At 44.2% G+C, this 14,898-nt stretch overlaps 1 protein-coding gene across 1 annotated transcript; it reads right to left on the bottom strand.

The window, feature by feature from the left end:
* Window positions 1-12,852: 12,852 nt before the first annotated feature.
* Window positions 12,853-13,710, bottom strand: LOC147991040 (E3 ubiquitin-protein ligase SINA-like 5). Its single transcript, XM_087538502.1, has 3 exons — window positions 13,627-13,710; window positions 13,198-13,544; window positions 12,853-13,084 (listed from the first exon to the last, which is right to left on the bottom strand). The coding sequence occupies exons 1-3, from the start codon at window positions 13,708-13,710 to the stop codon at window positions 12,853-12,855; spliced, it is 663 nt and encodes a 220-aa protein (XP_087394628.1).
* Between the last annotated feature and the right edge of the window lie 1,188 nt (window positions 13,711-14,898).

Raw genomic sequence — 14,898 nt, 5'->3', positions numbered from 1 at the left:
ACAAAATATTCATCCAGCCGCCGCATAGTCCAGAACCACCAGATCCAATCTAGACACCATCTCGGATGGGGTTCACCACCTCCATTCGTGCCTCTCTGATTATGCGTGAGTAGTTCTTTGTGGACCTTCGGGTCCGTACTTAGTAGCTAGATGGCTTCATCTCTCTCTCTTGATCCTCAATACAATGGTCTCTTGGAGATCCATATGATGTAACTCTTTTGCGGTGTGTTTCTTGGGATCGATGAACTTCGAGTTTATGATCAGATCTATGTTTTTATATCCATGAAAGTATTTGAGTTTCTTTGATCTCTTTTATGCGTGATCTCTTATAGCCTCGTATTTCTTCTCCGATATTTGGGTTTTGTCTGGCCAACTTGATCTATATGTCTTGCAATGGGAAGAGGTGCCTGGTAGTGGGTTCGATCTTACGGTGCTTGATCCCAGTGAACGAAAGGGAACCGACACGTATGTATCGTTGCTACTAAGGATAAAAAGACGAGATCTATATCTACCACCATATAGATAAACGGATCTGGCCTACATCATGTGATCGTTCTTATTGCATTACTCCGTTTTTCCATGAACTTAATACACTAGATGCATGCTGGATAGCGGTCGATGTGTGGAGTAATAGTAGTAGATGCAGGCAGGAGTCGGTCTACTAATCTTGGACGTGATGCTTATGTAATGATCATTGCCTAGATATCGTCATGAGTATTTGAAGTTCTATCAATTGCCCAACACTAATTTGTTTACCCACCGTTTGCTATTGTTCTCGAGAGAAGCCACTAGTGAAAACTACGGCCCTCGGGTCTTATTTCTCATATATTTGCCTTTGCGATCTACTTTTTCCTTGCTTTTATTTTCAGATCTATTAAACCAAAAATACAAAAATATATTGCTGCACTTTATTTTATTCCCGATCTATTTATCCAATCTATTACAACCTTTTTACCATCACACACCAATTTTTGGCGCCGTTACCCGAAAGGGATTGACAACCCCTTTAACTCGACTGGTTGTGAGGTGTTGTTATTTGTGTGTAGGGGTTGTTTATGTTGTATTGCTTGGTTCTCCTACTGGTCCGATACCTTGGTTTCATAACTGAGGGAAATACTCTACCGTCGCTGTGCTACATCATCCCTCCCTCTCCGGGGAAATACCGACGTAGTTCTAGCTGCCATCAGCGTGAGTTGTGAAACTATTCCACATTGTTTCAACTAAAGACCAAACTCATAACTCAAATATTCACCTCCACGATCAGACCGTAGAAACTTTATTTTCTTGTTACGATGATTTTCCACTTCACTCTGAAATTCTTTGAACTTTTCAAATGTTTCAGACTTATGTTTCATTAAGTAGATACACTCATATCTGCTCAAATCATTTGTGAAGGTTAGAAAATAACGATACCCGCCGCGAGCCTCAACACTCATCGGAGCGCGTACATCATTATGTATTATTTCCAATAAGTCAGTTGCTCGCTCCATTGTTCCGGAGAACGAAGTCTTAGTCATCTTGCCCATGAGGCATGGTTCGCAAGTATCAAGTGATTCCAAAAGCCCATTGACATGGAGTTTCTTCATGCGCTTTACACCAACATGACCTAAATGGTAGTGCCACAAATAAGTTGCACTATCATTATTAACTTGCATATTTTGGCTTCAATATTATGAATATGTGTATCACTACAATCGAGATTCAACAAAAATAGACCACTCATCAAGGGTGCATGACCATAAATGATATTACTCATATAAATAGAACAACCATTATTCTCTGATTTAAATGAATAACCATCTCGCATCAAACAAGATCCTGATATAATGTTAATTCTCAACGCTGGCACTATATAACAATTATTTAGGTCTAAAACTATTCCCGGCGGTAGATGTAGAGGTAGCGTGCCGACGGCTATCACATCGACTTTGGAACCATTTCCCATGCGCATCGTCACCTCGTCCTTAGCCAATCTTCGTTTAATTCGTAGCCCCTGTTTCGAGTTGAAAATATGAGCAACAGAACCAGTATCAAATACCCTGGCGCTACTACGAGCATTAGTAAGGTACACACACTACAAAAAAAAGACACTTCCGTGATGATACATGTTTGTCATAGTAGGTCATGTTCTGTCATGAATGTACATTCGTGACAATTTTACGACAGAATCAAGATAGTCATACTTGTGCTGTCATAGAAGTGTTCCATGACATTACCAAAATTATCATCACGGAAGTGTCCACTTCCATGACGATAAATTGCGTGTCATGGAAGTGCTTTCGTCAAGGGCGACCGACACGTGGCATCCACTGTAATGGGTCGCTGTTAAGCTATCGGGTCCGGTTTTGGATCCGATAACCCGCTAACAGCCCAGACCAATGAGGATTTTCCACGTGTAAAATTGTCATCGACCGAAGGAAACATGTGTTGGCTCACCGTTGCAACAGATGTCACCCATTCATTGGACAGGAGGCGCCTATGATACGTCGTCACGTGGCATGGCCCAACAGAGGCCCATTCCGGTGAAAAGGCCGGCCCGTTTGACTTGGTCAAACGGTAACGAATCGGCCCACGGAAAGCCTGTTAATGGCATGTTCGTATATAGCCCATTTACGGCCCGCTAACTCACGACCCGTTATGGCCTACTGGAATTAAGCCCAGCAGCTTCATCTGGGCCATCCAATATGGTTCCAGCCCGTTGTAACTTCCAGCCCATATATGGCCCATGATGTCTTTTGGCCCATACGAGGCCATTTGTAACTCTTGGCCATTAGCGACCCGTGGTGAATCTGGCCCGTAATGAACAGTGTACCGCTTTATACCCATTATCGACCCATTATTCCATTGGGACGTTTCCAACCTGTGTTATCTTTCGGCCTTCTAAGGGCCCATTTATTCTTGGGCTTATTTCCAGCATTCGGTTATGTACGGCCCGTTACTGGCCTTTTCTGCTTGTGGGCCAAATTCAGCCCATGGTCATAATCGGCCCGTCTGCCGCCCGTTAATCCGTTGGACCGTTTTTGTAGCGTCTTCAAATATGACAGATTAACGACGGCCCATTATGGTCGGCCCATGAACGGACGATTCCAAATCTAGCCTGTTTACGGCCCATAATGCGGTCTTTATTGGCCCATGTTTGGCTGATCGATCAAAAGGTTCGTAGAAGGCCCATTGATGCTATGTCCTGTAGAAGGACCATCATTTCTACGGCCCTTAGAAGGCCCATTGATTCTACGGCCCGTAGGAGGCCCATGGTAACTACAGTAAATATGTAGCCCATGGTTATTGTGGACTAGTTTTAAAAAATAGGTTATTGCAGCTACTAGCAAACATCAAAAAAAGAACTGCACCGAGCACAAGCAAACAAATAAACAAGACAACAAGGAAATAAATAAGCAAGCAAGTTATGCTAGGCTATCACGGCTATTACACATATTACATGCACTTGGCATCAAAGTTCGTCACCAGTGCAAATATAGGGAACAAAGCCGCATATCATATACACTAGTTGTCAAACTTGGCGGCTAGTGCAAATAAACGCCGTAGCAAAACAAGTCCAGAACTGAAACCACTTCAGAAGAGCTCAAGAAACAATATCCTGGGTACCCATAATGCTGGCAAGATGCTTCGCAAGCTTATTAAGTTTCTCTTGTTTGGCGCTTAAATCCTCTAGCACTTGCTGTTGCACAAGAAAGTATGCATCTGAATTCTGCAGGGACTTCCTCAGTCCTTCGGCTTCTTGCCGCAGCATAGTTGACTGATGCCTTTCAGCTTGTAGCTGAGACTGAAGAAGCCGAAGTGATTCAGGCAGCGAGTTCGAAGAGCTTGTGCCAGCGGTACTGGCCAGTAACTCGAACACTACATCAACGTAGGACCGTGTGGTTTTCTCACTGTCTACAAGATCATTTTTATCACCTTTCTTGGAGACCAACAGGGATGTCGCACTATCTTGAACCTTATCTGCATTACTTTCTCTACCATTGCATAGTGGGGTGCTCTTCTCCAGTATTCTGTTTGCATACTACAAGAGAAACAAGCAGACACATCACAGGTTTAGCATGTAGTAGACGAAACTCATTTTGGTAAACCGGTTCAGTAGTAAGGTGGACAGGATAACAACATGAAACAAACAAAAATATATGAGTTGAACTGTGTCTCTATAGATATATGATGCCTAACTAAACAAGATAGCATGACACAGTTTCAGATATATGATGGATAACTTAACAGGATATAATGGCATAATTCAACATATGATGAGTATCTAAACAGGATGACATGACAAAACTATATGATGTCTTTCTAAAATAGGTTGGGATGAAATAATTCACATACATGTTGTCTAATTATACAGGGTGGCATGATACAATTGACATAATTGATTCATATACTAAGCAGCTCGCACTCGCATGTATGATCTCTAAACTAAGCAGATGGAATTCAATATTGTGCATATGATGTCTAAACTAAGCAATGCAAGACACCATATGCATGATATGAGAAATATAAACATTGCAACTTAGAGCATACACCTCATGTGGGAGATAGGACTGGTCATCTGTCTCTGAATCCTCATCTGAGGAGCTCCCTGTAACCATCGATATATATGCTTCAACATGTACCATTGCCTACTCTGAAGACCTTGTTTTCACTCCTGATTTTTCCATAACCGGCTCAAATGGCTGATATACATGAACAGTAGTTCAATATACACAGATTGTCGACAAATGGAATACGTAATGAAAAAAAGATGGCATGAGATAATTCACATATATGATGCCTGGCTACATGGCGGTGCATAATTCACATATATGATAACTGGCTGAAAAACATGGCATTGCATAATTCACATATCTGATATAGAAAGCAAACAGGAGGCATTCACACAAAGCATGTCTAATCTAAGCAGATGTCATGGCAATGCAAGACACCATATGCATGACATGAACAATATAATCCTGCCAAGTTAGAGCATGCACCTTGGGGGGGATACGATTGGTCATCTGTCTCTGAATCCTCCTCTGAGGAGCTATCTGGAACCAACAAGAAATCTGCATCAATAGGTAGCACTGACTGCTCAGAAGACCTTATTTTCACTCTAGATTTTCCTATGACCGACTCAAATGGCTGAGGCACATGAAGATTAGATGAATGTATAAACATTGTTGACAAATGGAATACATTATGAAAAAAACATGGCACAATACAATTCACATATACGATGACTGGCTAAACAGAATGACATTGCATGATTCACATATATGATGCCTGGCTAAAGAAGATGGCATTGCATAATTCCCATATACTCCCTCCGTTCCTAAATATTTGTCTTTTTAGAGATTTCAAATGGACTACCACATACGGATGTATATAGACATATTTTAGAGTGTAGATTCACTCATTTTGCTCCGTATGTAGTCACTTGTTGAAATCTATAAAAAGACAAATATTTAGGAACGGTGGGAGTATGATATAGAAACCAAACATGTGGCGTTCACACAAAGCAAATCTAAACTAAGCTGATGACATATAAGATGTATAATGTAAGTAATGCGAGGAGCCATATGCATGATATGACCGACATCAGCATGCCAGGTTAGAGCAAACACCTCAGGTGGTAAATAGGAGTGGCCGGCTCCCTCTGAATCCCCATCTAAACAGTTATCTTTATCTGGAATACAATCTGGAATGGCGGGGGGCGGCACTTCGCCCACCATGGAGCGGCGTCTGCATGACATTATATTCCCATGCAACGGTCTTCTCTTTTTCTTTACATGTTCAGTACGATTGTATACAATAACTGACATGCATAATAAAAAAATAGTTAGATTTTGTAAGGCCTAAGGGGTGCATGCAGAAATCAAGACTGATGGTAGCAAACGAGTGGATAGATCCAAAACTAATGATAGCAGGTAGATTATAGCTTCAGTTTTAAAAAGATAGAGAATGGATCATCTACTGTTTGTTGCCCACCCAACATGAACCACATAGAAGACCCTAGATGAACCAGATAGTAGACAGATACTATTCGTTGCTGCCTCGATATGAGACCCACCGGCATTTTAAAACTCAAGTTTGAACGATAAAGTAGCAGGTAATAATAACCAATGTATAACGTAAGCAAACACAAAAGACTACGACCTCTCTTCCGGAACTATGTAGTCCTCACGTTCATCTGCTCAGTCGATGATGGTAATGCAGTTGGCGTGGCTGCTGGCAATGGGGAAGATGATCTGAGGCGGCGAAAGAAAGTCTACAGGGGGAATCTCTGCTGCAGTGAACGCTTCTGTCGATGGTGCACCTCAGGTGGGGTGGATGATGGCACGGCAGGAGCAGGACATAACACACAGAGTTTTCTTTCACGCCTATCTGAAAATGAAGTAAATCTATAAGGTCTCCTTAGAATTGGAGGATTCTATAAACGCAGGGACACGAAAAACACAAGAATAGGATAGGAATGCACGTGCAAAATAGAGCATTTGGAAATATTGGATTTCTGTCAACCTGGGTGTTTGGTTCACATGAATTGGAAGAACACAGGAATGAAGAAACATGGTCAAATTAAAGTCAAACCATGTGAAAATGAAAAAATAAGAATCTCATTATGCCAGTAATGCAATTAGTCATGTTCTTCATGCATATTAATTTGAAAAGGACGTCCAAGTGGATATTAAAATTCCTACATTTTTTCTTTGAAAGAGACACCAAAGGAAAAAAATCCTCCAGTTTTGCTTTGCTCCACTCCTTCTAACCAAATGCACAAATAGTAGTACCATAGTAGTTCCATAGCAAAGGATCCCTGAGGGGTCGACATGAATGCAGAGTAACAAAGTGATGCAACAAGTGTATAACCTCTTTGGCATAGCCTTGTCGACCTCAGCATCATTGGGTTGGATGTGGAGGATGGTGATGCTGGTGTGTCTGTCGGAGGCGGGGAAGAAGATCTGAGGCCTCTGGAACGGCGCCGAGGGTACTGCTCCGCTGTGATGGACGGTTCCATCGTTGGAGCAGCTCCGATGAGGTGTACGATGGCGAGGCTGAAACAGGACAAGACAGACAATGTTAATCTGAAGTGGGACTCTAATATCATCTGCAATAGATGATGTAAATACAACACCAAAAAGTGCTAGATGTAAATCATGTGAAGCACTGAACTAAATCAGCACTAGTAGCAGAGAAGCGGTGATCTAAATCAGCAAACACTCTAGCAGGGAACACACTAGCAGACAACAAGTCGTGCAATAGCACCGCGAGCGAGTGCTAAAGCAGCAACTCATGTAGCTGCCGGAGGTCGTGCAGCAGCAGCGGTGTGAGTGAGACCAAGAGCAGAGCAGCAACACGAACAAGAGCAAGAGTGGAGCAGCAGCGCGACCGACAGCAATAGCAGAGAAGAGCAGCAGCACGAACGAAAGCAAGATCAGTGTAGCAGCGCGACCGACAACAAGAAAAGAGCCGCAGCGCGAGCAAGAGCCGGAGCAGCAGCAGCAGCAACGCGAGCGAGAGCTGGAGCAGCTGCAGCTAGTGCCGGTGTAAAAGTCGCCGTCGAGGAAGCAATTTCATGGGGGAGAGACGCCGTGGATGAAGTGGCCGGCGACGGCGCCGTCGATGGAGAGCCGCCATGTCTACTCGGTATCGAGCACCGGCAGCCCCGTGAGATCAAATAAAAGATAAAATGCAGCAGTGAGTGCAGAACCTCCTTGGTGGCGCCAAGTGGGCCTCGGTTCATCGGAGAAATTGGTGAGGGTGCTGCGGTTCCTATGGGGCAGGTTAAGACGGCGCTATGGGGATGGAGGTGGCGTGATAGATGAGGCGAACATCGGGGCAGCTCCTTGGATGTGGAGGACGGGGCGGCTGATCCGGTGGGACGACGAGATCGACGGTGGATCCTCATCTGGTGCGGTCGATGAGGGACGGCGAGATGTTGCGGTGGACGACATCGTCGGGGAAAAGTCTTCGGCTGGGCGGCGGTCGGGAGGCCGATGGAGGAGCGTGGGGTTTCGCGGCCTCGGTGTACGAATGGGGGGCGAAGGGGAAGGTAGGGGGGAGCCATGGCTTAGGGATGCGCTTGTCTGAAATGTAGGGTAAGTTAACAGCGTACCCCCACCGGTTTTGACACCGCGACATCGAGCTGGCATTTCCGGCTGAGGGGTAGAAGGGGGATTTCGCGTGTCTAGGCTGCGGGACCGATTTTGGATGAGGAGGGAGTTTTCGCACGGGTCGAAATTTCGGGATAACAAGGCGCGGCGCGGGTTGAAGAGGCGGGAGTTTCAAAGCAGATGAGACAAAAGATATTCGAGCTTGAAAATTTCGGGATAACAAGGTGTGGATTCCTTGTTCGGTAGAACAAACTTAATGTGTACAAAAAAAATTCATACAAGACACAAGAGAGTCATGTCCCCTTTTACTATATTGCTATAGATGTCATTGAAAAAACTACAAGAAAAATGTAATAAAAATCGAGAGAACAAGATTACTGTGTACAGTACCAAATCGATTCGCACTTCCCTCAACAACAACAAAAAACAAATTAATTCCCACCAACAGAAAGAGTCATGTCCCTTTTTATATGATTACAAATGCCAGGATCTCGAATTTCAGTTTTTGAATCCACGTTATGTTGAATTCGAATATATCGTTAGGTTACCTTGCGGTTTATAATGGATGTAGTCCTACATTTTGATGTTCCATCATATATGAACATTTTACTCCACCCTATGAACATATATATTATTGTCTACCATATGGACTAAATTTCAATCAATTTTCCTTATTTGAATATGATTGTTGTCAAGTTATACAATAATTTAAATATTATCTTGATAACAAAAAACATGCATATTGCAGTAATCGTATTTCACTATGAACTACATATACCATACGATCTCCAATTCAAATATTTGTATCCATTTTATGTTGAATTCAGATCAGAGTACATTGGTCTAGGTAGCGAGATGTTCAGGATAATCTAAACCCTGTTTTCATATGTATATTTTTTGGCTGAATTGGGACAAGTTTTGGTATAAGCTTCTTGCAAAACCGGAGATTCTCTCAACAAGCCTCGTGGTTCCGAGAGGGAACATGTCACCTTCGTGTGCGAAACGATATACGCTGCCTCCCCCTGATTTTCTTTACAAAGGCAACATAGAACTATATGAGTGCCCTGTTAAATTTTGGAATTATTCCGGGTTTGTTTAGCATTTTTTATACATTAATTGAGTTTTTGGACATTTAATGTGCATAATCCAAATTTTAACTGCAAGCACATGCTCCGGTGCACCAAAGTTGGTTGAAAAATCACATGTGTGTCCTTGGATGAATTTCCAGGTCCCATGCAAGAAATGGGAATGAAATTCAAACATCTTGGCGTTGTGACTCGGTCGAGAACATTGAGAAACTTGGTTTTAAAATTCATGTAAATCCAAAACACACCTGAAAATCATGAAACTTGGCATGGTGTCATGTCATGGTACTACCATGCCGTGGTAAAAAAATTGGCCGAATTGGAACAAATGTTGGTATAAGCTTCTTGCAATCCGGAGCTTCTCTCAAGAAGGCTCGTGGTTCTGAGAGGGAACATGTCACCTTTGAGTGCGAAACAATATACGCTACCCCCTTGAGTTTCTTTACAGAGGCAACATAGAACTACATGAGTGCCCTGTTAAGTTTTGGAAATATTTCGGGTTCGTTTGGCCTTTTTTATACATTAGTTGAGTTTCTGGTCATTTCATGTGCACAATTCAAATTTGAACTACAAGCACATGCTTCCGTGCACCAAAGTTGGTTGAAAATTCACATGTGTGTCCTCGGGTGAATTTCTAGGTCCCGTGCAAGAAATGGGAATGAAATTCAAACATCTAGGCATTGTGGCTCGACCGAGAACATTGAGAAACTTGGTTTTAAAATTCTTGTAAATCCAAAACACGCATGAAAATCATGAAACTTGGCACGGTATCATGTCATGGTACTACCATGCTGTGGTAAAAAAATTGGCTGAATAGGAGCAAGTTTTGGTATAAGCTTCTTGCAAAACCAGAGATTCTCTCAACAAGCCTCGTGGTTCCGAGAGGGAACGTGTCACCTTCGTGTGCGAAACGATATACGCTGCCTCCCCCTGATTTTCTTTACAAAGGCAACATAGAACTATATGAGTGCCCTGTTAAATTTTGGAATTATTCCGGGTTTGTTTAGCCTTTTTTATACATTAATTGAGTTTCTGGTCATTTAGTGTGCATAATTCAAATTTGAACTACAAGCACATGCTCTCGTGCACCAAAGTTGGTTGAAAAATCACATGTGTGTCCTCGGGTGAATTTCTAGGTCACGTGCAAGAAATGGGAATGAAATTCAAACATCTGGGCATCGTGGCTCGGCCGAGAACATTGAGAAACTTGGTTTTAAAATTCTTGTAAATCCAAAACACGCCTGAAAATCATGAAACTTGGCATGGTGTCATGTCATGGTACTACCATGCTGTGGTAAAAAAATTGGCAGAATAGGAACAAGTTTTGGTATATGTTTCTTGCAAACCGGAGATTCTCTCAAGAAGGCTCGTGGTTCTGAGAGGGAACGTGTCACCTTTGTGTGCATAATTCAAATTTGAAATACAAGCACATGCTCCAGTGCACCAAAGCTGGTTGAAAAATCACATGTGTGTCCTCGGGTAAATTTCTAGGTCCCATGCAAGAAATGGGAATGAAATTCAAACATCTAGGCGTCGTGGCTCGGCTGGAAACATTGAGAAACTAGGTTTTTTAATTCACGTAAATCCAAAACACGCATGAAAATCATGAAACTTGGCTTGGTGTCATGACATGGCACCAAAATGTTGTGGTAATTTTGCTGTCCGATTTGCGAAGGCGCACACATTAACAATCAACAAAGTCATTCTGGAACAAGTGCTGTCATGTTACAATCGGAAGCACAAGTATTGTTGAAACCGTGGGCGTTCTATTTACCATTTACGTGCCACCACGCCTCCCCCTTTTTATTAGCTAGGAGGCGCCGTGTAGGGTAGCTATTTGAGTATGGGAGGCGTGCGATTAGACCCCTTCGCATGCTTATCGGGAGGAGAGCCCTTTGACCTCCATCTGCCATCCACCTCTCTCCCAAGGTCTCCATTAATGGACCCGAGCCTCTGTTTAATGGCGTGGCTATGTCTCACTCGATTGAGATTTAAGAGAGAAAAAGGAAAATTTGAAAAGAAAATTTTGCACAGATCTTGATGTAAGATCCGACGGACCAATATAGCATCTACTGCGACTTATATCAAGACTGATGAATATATATATAATGACGACGAGAGTGGATAATAATTGTCTTACATAATTAAGAAGATAATTAAAAAATCCACATGCGGCTATGCCCGAAATACACAAGGGCAAAAGAACAAAGGAAGACGCATACGATGATCTGCCTCGCTGATCTCTACTTTCTTTATGCACTGCAGGTCGCGGAGACTAGTTCTCGTGGCGAGCAGCGATGATCTCTTTCATCAGTTTCATGTCCTTAATACGCTGCTTGGCAGCATCCCGTGCTTCCTCCACTAGCCTTTCGCGCTCGATGCGGAGCATGGCATTCTCGTCCACAAGTTTCTTGACGATGATGCCTGTCCTCTGCAAGAAGGCAACATTCTCCTCCGCCTACTTCGCCCTGCCGGCGATCTTCGCCCTCAGCAGGCCGCACTAGGCCAGAGCTTTGCATTGCCCTCCCCCAATTGCCGGATGACGCTGGTAGCCTCGTCCTGCAACCTTGGTCTTGAGATTGAGAAGTTTAAAATGCGGAGGCTAAGATGGAGGCGCGAGGTTTTGGTTAATGTGCGGGCCGCAGATGGCACCAACACGACACGAGCTTCGTTTGCCTGGTGCGTCTGCAGTCGGGTGAGTTGTCCAAGTATAGACACAATCAGGCCCTCCTTGGCATCCGCGCCTCAACTTGGACTAGTCATAGTGTGGAGTAACTTAGAGTAGTAACATGCACATGTTACAAGTCTATGTTACTACCTCCACAGTGGGTAGTAACAGACAATATGTGTTGTGTCATGCATCACTCCATTTATTAGGTTGTAGACACATCTTTTTTTTGATATTTGTGATGTTACAGTAACTAGCTATGTTACCACATGCCTCTATTTCTTCATTAATTACATGCCACATCATCTATTTTGTTTAGATAAGTGTGATGTTGTCACCTATGTTACTCCCACTATGACCAGCCTTATGCGTAGAGAAATTAGGATCGGAGTACTCCCTCCCTTCCGGTTTATAGGGCTCACATCTCAAATCTCATCAACCAAGGCATTTTGTGAGTGGAGGAATGTATCTCGTACTTTACAAAACTACCCCAATTGAACTCATGCATTAATTTGGATTAATTACAGTGCATGCATGCTTGGCCACTAGATGAGTAGGAACATTGCATGCATTAGTGTGTTCCTTTTTAATTCTTGCATGCAAAGATTTAATGCTCATTGGAAACTAAAAATGATATGGAGATGAGCCCTTTAAATTGGAAAAATAAAAAAGTTGAGATAAGCCTTATAAACCGAAAAGGAGGGAGTACTACTTTGATGTGTCGCGTCAACTCGCACAAGTATGCAACACTTCCTGAACAAACAAGCATACAAGCTGTTATACTTACTTCTTATAAGCAGTTATACTTCTTACCCAAAGGATCTTTATATCCAACAGACACAAAATATCCGTTCGACTGCTAAAAATTACTTTAACTACTGATATGTTGTCGAAGTAATTGCTGCATCGCCACCAAAGCCCACCATCTCTTAAGCTAAAGTAGACCAAGCTAACCCCTATATTAGCATATTACTAAGATAAACAGAAGGCACTGTAGAATCATTTAGGGCGTGAGCATGTCAATGTGAATGTGGAGGGACACCAGCTTAGCCCCGGCCAGCAGCTTGGGCAGAACTGTGAAGCAGGCCAGCTCATGCATGGAGATGTCACCAGGATCCTTGCTGCTTGCCACCTCCATTTCCACCTTGATAGCGTCGGTCCTGCCTTTGGGCTCCCCCGGCGGGCCGTTCGCCCGTAGCTTGGCCACGTAGTGCGGCAGTGGGGACAACCCCGCTCTGATGCAGACGACTGACACAAAGCGATAGGTGCGCCGATGTCGAGCATGCCACCGACCAAGAAAAACGCGCAGCCGTCCTCCTCCGTGAACAACAAGAGTCATGGCTCTGACAGTGGCACTTGCAGCTGGAGCACCTTGCCGTACCGGATCCTGTGCGCGGGCATGGGATGCATGGTGCTGATGTGGTGGGAGAGCACCGACGGCAGGCCTTCGTAGCCGTTGACGGGCACATGCATTTGCAGGGCGCGAGCGGGCACACGCTCTGGTGATCGGCGAGCTTGTGTGACGTAGAGCCAACAACCTTCGTGCGGGCACTCCACCCTCACCAAGGAGAGAACGGCGTCCACCGCCGTGTTCCGCACATCGAAGCCACCGCCGCGCTCGCACTTCTGGCACTGCCGCTGGTTCCCGAGGCGCTCGACGCGGTAGTACGCGCAGGCCAAGTGCCCTCCCTTGCACTGCACAAATCAATCGAACAACACATCAATCAAGAAACATGCACCTTGCTCGATCAGCCGAACGGATGAGATGTATTCGAACCTCATACACAGGAGGCTTCAAGGGGCGGAGGCACAAGGGGCAGTGGAGCAAGGTGAGGTCCATAGAGACCATAGAGAGGTCCATGATCCGGCCCTATTCCGTCTGCATGATCTCTCCCTCCCCGCAGACAACCATCTCTCGCTTTATTAGGGCTGGGGCATTACAAAGCTTTACCGTCACATATTCATACTACTTCAAGGTGCATTAAATCAACACATGCAAGTATCAAAAGGAGAGTCATGGCATGCATGCATTGCAATTAATGCATCGGTAAACACAAATTATTGAAATATATCGAGTGCAGTGCTTTGATGTGTCGCGTCAACTCGTACAAGACCGAGAAATTTGATTACTACAATGCCCTCTCCCTCACGCACCTGCCTTTGGCTGCATGACAGGTGGGGCACCCACCTGTTGGGCCCACCTGTCATACATGCAAAGGCAGGAGCAGTAAGTCAATGAAGCTGCGTCCCTCCTTCGCCCATGAGCATGGTGGCTGGCAAGACTAGGAGAAGCTTCCGTTCGCTACACGCTCTCCCTCCCGCACGCGGTGGACATGCAGTAGTTCAATCGGTGTCAGATGGCCAGAAGCATACTATAGTACTCCTCCACTACAGTAGTACTCCATCATTGTTCGACTTCCCGAAGAGGCGAAGAGCCAAGGGCCATAGCCCGGACGCTCGTGTGGCAGTTTCATGTGTAGAGTAGTCTAGGATAGCATGTACCGTGCCTGTAAGCTTAAAATTGTTGGGGTCGGCTCCATGATTTTTTTATTAAAATAATCTTCTGGCCCTACCTGTCATCCTGGTGATTGTAGTTTGCACGCTCATCTGGTCAAGACATGAATATATATTTAAATTTGTGGTGGGGTAAATGTTAGAGGTTGCAGCAAATATAAAGTATACAACAAGCTATCCCTCCCGCACACGGTGGACGGACATGCAGCAGTGGATTCGATACTGTAGAAGTAGTAGTAACATCATTGTTCGTCTTCTTGAAGAGGCGAAGAGCCAAGCGCAACCCGAACTTGGCAGTTGCGAACCTTGGAGCACGCATATAGCCAGGCTCTTGCATGAGACAAAATTGCTATGTGAGCCCACTATTGTAGTACTTGCTAGTATAGCCCTATAAACCAGAAAGGAGTATTTGCCTTTCTAGAGATTTCAACAAGTGACTAGACTACACCGAGACGGAGTACATATGGAGCAAAATGAGTGAATCTACACCGTAAATAAATACGTAGTTCTCTCGTTTTCCTCTCCGCCTTGGTCG

This window comes from Triticum urartu, chromosome 1A (genome assembly GCF_056163025.1).
Source record: "Triticum urartu cultivar PI428250 chromosome 1A, HENAU_Tu73, whole genome shotgun sequence".
Lineage (NCBI taxonomy): Eukaryota > Viridiplantae > Streptophyta > Magnoliopsida > Poales > Poaceae > Triticum > Triticum urartu.
The sequence above is the reverse complement of the archived record's forward strand: the minus strand, read 5'-3'. Positions and strand labels throughout refer to the sequence as shown.